Source organism: Anser cygnoides, chromosome 2, assembly GCF_040182565.1.
Source record: "Anser cygnoides isolate HZ-2024a breed goose chromosome 2, Taihu_goose_T2T_genome, whole genome shotgun sequence".
NCBI lineage: Eukaryota > Metazoa > Chordata > Aves > Anseriformes > Anatidae > Anser > Anser cygnoides.
In genome coordinates, this window is record NC_089874.1 from 112,164,032 (window position 1) to 112,172,158 (window position 8,127).

At 37.6% G+C, this 8,127-nt stretch overlaps 1 protein-coding gene across 2 annotated transcripts in view; it reads left to right on the forward strand.

Annotated features, from left to right (window-relative positions):
• METTL4 (methyltransferase 4, N6-adenosine) overlaps nt 1-7,058 on the forward strand; it is a 15,574-nt gene extending 8,516 nt beyond the window's left edge. For both annotated transcript variants that reach the window (XM_048057980.2, XM_013179501.3), the window contains exon 9: nt 5,762-7,058. In XM_048057980.2, the coding sequence (XP_047913937.2) occupies nt 5,762-5,907 (146 nt within the window). In that variant the 3' untranslated portion in view covers nt 5,908-7,058. The remainder of the gene's footprint in view (nt 1-5,761) is intronic.
• Nucleotides 7,059-8,127: the final 1,069 nt, after the last annotated feature.

Consider the following 8,127-nt stretch of genomic DNA (forward strand, 5'->3'; position numbering starts at 1 on the left):
TACAAACTGTTAACAGTAGGCAACAAAGAAGCCATGTCCTGTTTATTTCTTAGGAGCTGTATTTAATTTCCTGAAATTGATGTAGTAACTTCAACTAGTCAGTTAGAAAGTGCATGAATAATTCCAACTTTTCAGAGTTTAGCTTAAAGGATTTGAAGACTTCTGTATGATGTGTTATCTTTTGCATGTTGTCCTGGAGAAAGCCTAATTTGACTGCTTTTATCAATACATAGTCATTCTTCTTTCATCATTGTAGCACCTGAGTGCCTTACAATGATGTGGTAAGAGGTTTTAAATATGTTTATCACAAAAATGATGTCATCCTCCCCCAAGGGGAAAACTCAGGATGGATCGATCTATAAATATTCCTGGCGCACATGGTACTATGTAATCACATCACAAAAGGCAGGTAGAAGAAATGCATGCTGCTGTTGGAGAGGAGAGGCATCACAGGCAATGTTCCCTTCATTGTGCTGACATGCTTTTCTCTTTCTGTTCCCAAGGAACAGAATGACTTCCGTTAAGAAGCTAATCTGAACAGCTGTTTACTCTTCAGGGAGGCTTCAAAATTTGTGTGTGAGGCTTGTATTTGTTATTAAATTAACATGCATATATATAATCTATTCAAAAACTAGTAGTTGACACATGCTTTGGTTAGCTTAAAAAAAAAGAGCTATTCTGGGAAGATCTGTTTCCAGTTCTGAAGCTACATCTTTAAAAATGATGGCTACGGCAGGAAGTGTGTGTGTTGATTTAAGCTGATGAGTGGCAGAGCACTGATTTGTGAGGCAGCCACCTAGGGCCTTTTCAGAAAACCGATACTTTAGCAGCACACTTGTACACAAACAGGAAACCTGTGAGGTATCCAGGGGTGCAAATCAGCAGTTTGTACGTATTAGAGAGAACTCTAGTGCCAGAATGGTTCTCAGAACACTTCCTCTCTGTGGGGCAGAATCTGGAAACTGTATCGATGAACCCTTTAAAATAATGATCCTGAATGGGTTTTGAAAGAGCTTGTCTGTAATAACTTCTTGAGTCTTTACTTAGATATTTAAAGTCTTTACTTGGATGATTTGATACCATTGTGCAGCATGTATGTTTCTATTTGAAGAATGAATTTGCTATTGAGCAATATCAGTGGCTTACACGGTTTTTATAAGAAATCCATGTGTATCTACAGTACTGGCAGCTTCATTCAGAACAGGGTCATGGAATGAAAAGGTAGACCGTAAGACAAAAACTAATTGCTGATGATTTGATTTTGGTATTATGAAAGGGGATTGCTTTCACGATCGGACAATATTCTCAAGCGGCCAGTAGAGAGCAGCTGAGCTACATCCTAGAGTGGTTCAGAAGAAAAGTGAACAGAAGCAGAGATTTGGCAATGGGGGAGAAGGACACTTGATGAGTCACACACATTCTTTATGCTTTGTTTAAGTAGTAACAAAGCCAAAAATATTAGTATTTACTGATGCTGTCTGGCACTTTATTTCTAGTTACTACTGTAAAGGCTGTATGTTGGTATATACGTAGCCACTTAATGACTGATTATAACAGTCGATCTCTCTGGGGGAAGAGGAAGATGTAAATTAAAGTAAGCCATCAAAAAGAGATGTTTGGGTTCCTGCAGTGCATTTAACTATGAAATTGCGACTGTAGGGGTTTTTGGTGATGCATGTGCTGTGTTCAATGCTTAGAGCCTTAATATGTCATTGTAAATGTACTTAAACTGCTTTATGCAAATGCATTAAAATGAAATTTTATCACTTCTGGTTTTGATTCAAATAACAGCAGGTTTTCTTCCTAATTCAATTCGCTGTTGCTCTTAGAAGACATAGAAGGCATTCTGTTACAGGGATATTATAAAACAATGTTGAACTTCAAACACCTTTTTCTTTTTTATAGATTCTTCTTGTTATAGGCATTTCTCCTTCAGTATTCTAGCATGTGCACTTATTACTAGAAAACGATATTGCCATATAGGATTATGCTTAAAAACACTGGTATTCGTTCTTGGCTTAAGTTCTAGCTGCTCTGCAGATCTTCAGCAGAGGTATGCAATGGAAAGTCTTGGGAACTCACTTCTTCTGTAGCAATCTGTGGCTTGCTAGACTGTTACGAAAGTGATCTTGGAAGTAAAAAGAAGTACATGCTTGTTGTTTCCTTACGTACCTTGTGAGCCCTTGTGTTAGACTAATTGATAGGTACATCAAAATCTAGGTTTCCTGAAGGTCAGGAAAGATACAGAGGTGTGTAAGGCCATTTTTGTCCTCAGTTTCTCATTGTTTTTTCTGGTCCTGTTCTGGTCAAGGATTAGACAAACCAGGCAATAAAGGCCTCTACATTGCAGAATCTTCTGAAGGGTTACTGTGAAATGAGTTCAATCACATGTGTGCTGTGCTTTGTATGGCTCACAAATCAGACAGTAAAAAGACAGTAAAATCATTTACACACTATATATCCAATTTGCTGTGCAGAATTTATTGTTTAGGTAATGAAACGTTACCTAAAAGAGAAGGGGAGACTTTTGCTTGTTTCAGTAATGGTTCCTCCTTTTGCTCATTTAAACATTTTTAACAGCATGCATTTTAGCTAACCCGTTTGAGATCAAGAGTAAGGAGGTTTGACAGGTATCATGCCTGACCTCAGGACTGTGTTTTAGAAGGAGATGGATTTTTGAGAAGACTGGTATTACATCTACCTGCCAGATTTTTGCCAGCTATGTGGGCATTAGATTCTCAGGTACAGATGCCTGAGTTGCTGCTGTAATGTTTGACACCTGCAAATGATGAAGAATAATCTATTTACTCTCATTTTAAGCTGTTTACTGTCAGTGTCTCTGTAAGCATATAGAAATAATTTATTTTGATTTTTTTAAATCTATCCCTATTGTTGAAAAATGAATATTTAGTATTTCTGCTGATGTAGATCCTCTAACTTGTTGTCAGGGGAAAATCTCCAGAATTTCTTTAAGGACTGCAAGTTAGATCCATGTTTGTTAAGGTAGCCCCCTGGTAATATGAAGGCCATAGAAGCCTAACAAAGAGGCTGTAGTTTATAACTTAAAATAGGAGAAGTTGGTGTTCAAGGAAACCAGTGTAATGAGATTTTATGCCAACAAAATAGAGCCACGTTATTGCCCTCTTGATATGCTAATTTCCCTTGCAGTGAAGGTTACTGCCTGATGTGATTATGTAAATATCATACCCAAGCAATGAAAAATCGTAGTATAATGTGATCTTGAATTATATGTAATCTGTCTCTGTTTTTTCAGAATAGCTTTATATAGAAATGCCTTTTCTCTGGGAGTGTGAGAGGGGAAGATTCTTGGGACTTCCTTTTTAATTTTTATGACCAATTTGATTGAAAGATTGTGCCAGTCTTCTGGCTCCTGATGAACTGACCATTTTTTGGCTACCCCTTCTTTCGCTTTCTGGCAAACCAATCCATTGGGTGTGTGGTTAAATCAGCTAAATATGTTTTCAAACTTTTTTCTCTTAGGGTTGGAAGTTTTTGGTGCATAGTAGCAGCTGCTTCTGATTACTGGACGTAGTGCTGTGATGATACTTGTAATCTATACGTTTCAAGAACAAATGTCAATGCTCCTCATGTGGTACTAATGAAATTTTGTCACCTAATAATTGCTTCTGCTGCTGAAGTATAAAATGGTTCTGTCTTGTTTTGATACGGAGGAGAAAAAAATCATGTAATGCCTGGACTCTGCAGTACGCTGTTTTGACCCTAATGGGTATAAGATCATGCAGCGTCCTACAGCTGTCAGGGTCTGCTCACAGGGAGCTTACCAAAAGCTTTGGAGCTTTGCATTCCACAGCCTCCCTTCTCTTCTGTGGAAAAAGTCCATCCTCCTGCAATACGGGCTTTCTTAGATGAGCAGGAGAATAGATTTTTGGAAGACCTTTGTTAAAACGTTGGCAGCAAATAGTGCACAAGAAATCTTTAATTAAATAGAGCCTGGAAAAGAAACAATAACTTTACCGCCTTATTTTTTTTTTTTGGAATACGGTGGGTTTGCAAAATAGTACAAAAGCAGCTTCTCAGAAGTGGTATCAATTTAGATGAACTTCACTGACACTGAACAGCAATATTCGGTGAGCAAGTTTTCTGTCAGAACGTACACTCTCCTGTAAAGCTCTTCTCTGCAAATGTTAGATTTGTTTAAACATTTTAGCTTGCCTCTGAAAGGAGCGGGTTTTTAGAATAAGGCTCCTGCTGGTAGCGGTCTTTTGATGAATAACCGTCTGAGATATTCTTTTGACATTTGTTAAAGATTGGGGGAAGGAAAACGGATTTATATGCTGTACCAAAATAGAGGAATGTTGGAAAATGCCCATTACAAAATATTTAAGGAAGTTTTGAATGAAGTTTTGAAGGAAGCAATCATTTAGGTAGGGAATGCATCTATGGTTCATTAACAGTCATTAGCATGTGGAGTGGATGCTTACCTTTCTGCAGCAAGAGCAGCTGTCTCACATGGGCAGTCTGTCTGGCAAAGTCTGTGCAAAAAGTCAGAACTTGGATTGAAAAAGCATTCCCTCTCATGCTTTAATATATGCTGATTGGATGTGTTTTATGCTTTCTGATATAATCATATCTGTCAAACTATAGGATTTCTGAACTGTACTTTTAAGCTACAGAAATTCAGAGACTTCAGGGAGATTTGAACAGATATACTTTAAATAAGGAAGTAATTTCTTAGCTTTTGTTATTTTGTCCTCAGTCACAAAAACAAAAACTCAGGATAATTTTTTTTATATAAACCTGTTTTTCAGTCTTTCTCCCCCCTCTGTATTTAAGGGTATTCCTTAAACGTTTGCTTTTCTCATGGATTTATAATGAATTTGTACCTATTTCTTGAAACCTGGTTAAGTGTTTCTTTGACCCAGCCACAAAATAAATGTCTCTGTTTGGCAGGTAACACGTTTAACAATAAAGTGTTTGCAGTAGTACGTCTTGGGTGAAATGTTATAACCAAGGTTGTCTTCTGTCACTCCAAGAATAATCATAATCAGTGACCCAATTGATGTGTGTGATAGGCATCTATTTATTTAGTTTTAAGCAGTAAAAATGTCCAACTGTAGAAGAAATTTGAGATTTGTTACTGAATGAAAGAACGCAGTTACACAGATACTTCTTTAGTTGCCAAGTTGCTATTGAGGGAGAAAAAAGAAGTCCTTGCATTTTTATAGCCCTTTTAATGCTATGTTTATTTAAACTGGTGTTTCTTATTTTGACTTTTCCACAATTTTCATCAAAAAAAAAAATGTTTTTATCCTCTTTTAAGACGCAGAGGAAAAGAATGCAATCTTAATCAAGGAAGGAGCCTGTCTATTTATAGAAATGTTGCCCTTGTGTTATGGGAGCTAATTGAGCCTTTAGGAGGTGTTTTGTTGACATTTGTGAGAAATTTAGAACTCACCCATGTAGATGATGAAATAAATCCTCATTCCCTTTCTTTAAATGAAAACCAATAAATCAAGGCTATTGAAGGCCTTGACCATATTGTTCAGAATCTCAAGGGCACTTATTTTAAATGACTTTCTCAGTACAAATAGTCCAGCTGTTTAATCAAAACTCTAAAATTAATTTGCTGTCTCTCCCTTTTTTTAATGAAACATTCCGTTTTTCATCTGCTGACAGCTCAGGAGAGATTTTATTTATTTTTATATGTATGATTACTGTTGCTGTTTGTACCTTTGTCATTGTTATCCTCAACTTTTTTTTTTTTTCTTATCTTGCACAGCGGTTCTGGCAGAGTTTATCAAACCAGATGTGGAGTGCTTGGAGTTGTTTGCTCGCAACCTACAGCCTGGCTGGACCAGCTGGGGAAATGAGGTTCTGAAGTTTCAGCACATTGATTATTTCACTGTTTTGAGGAATGAAAATTGACTGGGTCTTGTAGCTTAATTCTGGAATTCCACTCCTTCCTAGCAGCCTCAAGAACTTGCTTTTCTTATGGGTAGTGCACTCAGAAGATAACAGAAATGAAACCGACTGCACTTCAGTTAATTCTTGCAGTGACAAAATACCTGTTTAATAGTATCTTAAGATTTGTACAAGCTCTTCCTGTATTTTGAGGATCCTGGAATAGTTAAATACTTATGTTAGAGTGTACCTCCATCCCTGTTTTTTTTTTTTTTTTAAAAAAAAATCAGGAAAAGAAAGATATTTTTGAATATTATTTACAGCTATCATAAATCTAAGCATCCTAAGTGCTACAGCATTACACACATAATGTATTCTTTTAAAGAGTGTAATTTTTAAAGAGTGGCAATCAAAGTAAATAGTTCTGCATTACAAATGTTTCCTGAAAGTAGATTGATCTTTGCAAAACAGTGGATTTTGAACTAAAATAATTATGAAGGCAAAGTATTCTCCTGCATATTTGTATCTGTCTGTCAACCTCAGAAGAAATACAGAGGGCAATGCTTGTGTTAATTGGCAAATGAATTGTTGATCAAGTGCATTCTGTAAAAAAATTAGACTTTGAAAAGTCATCAGTTCCGTCTTTCTGTGTATGATAATTATATGAATATATTGTGAATGATCAAAGTCTCAATCATCTTACAATTTCTGCATATTTCTTCAGTTAAATCTAAGAGCTTATCTGATTTAACTGAAATTTTAATAGACTTTAGGTATGTTATAAATTCTCTTTCCTTATATTCGTGAAGCAGAAAAAAGCCCTCACAGTGAGCTGTATTTTTCAGCTTACCTAAAAATTGTATTATAAGAATAGTGCATTTTGTGTGTCCTTTGCTGCACTTAGACTTGCTTTGAAAAGGAAAAATAAGAGACTTACTGAAGCTCTGCCTCTTGCTCATTTGCAGCTGTAGAGGCAGAATGGCTGGACAGTGTTTTTCATGATGGCAAATTCCTGTGTTCTGACTGCTCATAATGGGGAACAAAATGCATTGCACGCATTTTCTTTTTACTTTTATTTCACTTTTGGTAGTCTGATGCGCTGGTGAAGTTTTAATTTAAAACTTTTAATGTTAACTGACCTTTTTTATGATTTTGTAATAAAAAGTAAAATAAAAACTTGTCAGTGTCTTATTTGCAGACTCAGTTTCTGCATTACCGTTTAGTTTCATGTTTAGCTTATTGTAGCAGTAAAATTGACGAAACAAGGAAAATAAGCTTTTTTACAGTAGTTATATTTAATTGAGCATATGTTTAAGTAAACAACATAACAATGTAAGCATACCAGGCAAAGCACTCCTTGCTGCATGATTTTGTTAATCCTGTGCTTTAAACTGTCAGTATATAAGCAACCTCACCTTCAACTATAAGGGATAAGAAGTTTCTTTCAGTTGCTTTCAGTTTTAACAGACATTACATGGGAACTCAGAAGTTTCAAGCAGGAAGAATTTCCTTCCCATACCATGAAGGTCTCATCCATAGTATCATAGACTGGTTTGGGCAGGGACATCTCCCACTAGACCAGGTTGCCCAAAGCCTCTTCCAACCTGATCCTGAACACCTCCAGGGATGGGGCATCCACAGCTTCTCTGGGCAACCTGTGCCAGTGCCTCACCACCCTCTGAGTGAAGAATTTCCTCCTTGTATCTAATCTAAACCTACCCTATTTATTTTGAAGTCACTACCCCTTGTCCTATCGCTACACTACCTGGCAAAATGTCCCTCCCCAACTTTTCTGTAGGCCCCCTTTAGGTAGTGGAAGGCCACTATAAGGTCTCCCCTGAACATTCTCTTCTCCAGGCTGAACAACCCCAGTTCCCTCAGCCTGTCTTCATAGGAGAGGTGCTCCAGCCCCTTGATCATCTTTGTGGCCCTCCTCTGGACTTATTCTCATACTTCCATGTCCTTTTTGTGCTGGGGGCCTCAGAGCTGAATGCAGTGCTCCAGGTGGTGTCTCACGAGAGCAGAGCAGAAGGTGAAAATCACCTCCTTCGACCTGCTGGCCACTCTTCTTTTGATGAAGCCCAGGACATGGTTGGCTTTCTGGGCTGCAGGCACATGTTGCTGGCTCATGTCGAGCTTCTCATCAGCCAGCACCCCCAGGTCCTTGTCCTCAGGGCTGCTCTCAATCCATTCTCCACCCAGCCTGTGTTTGTGCTTGGGATTGCCCTGGCCCAGGTGCAGAAC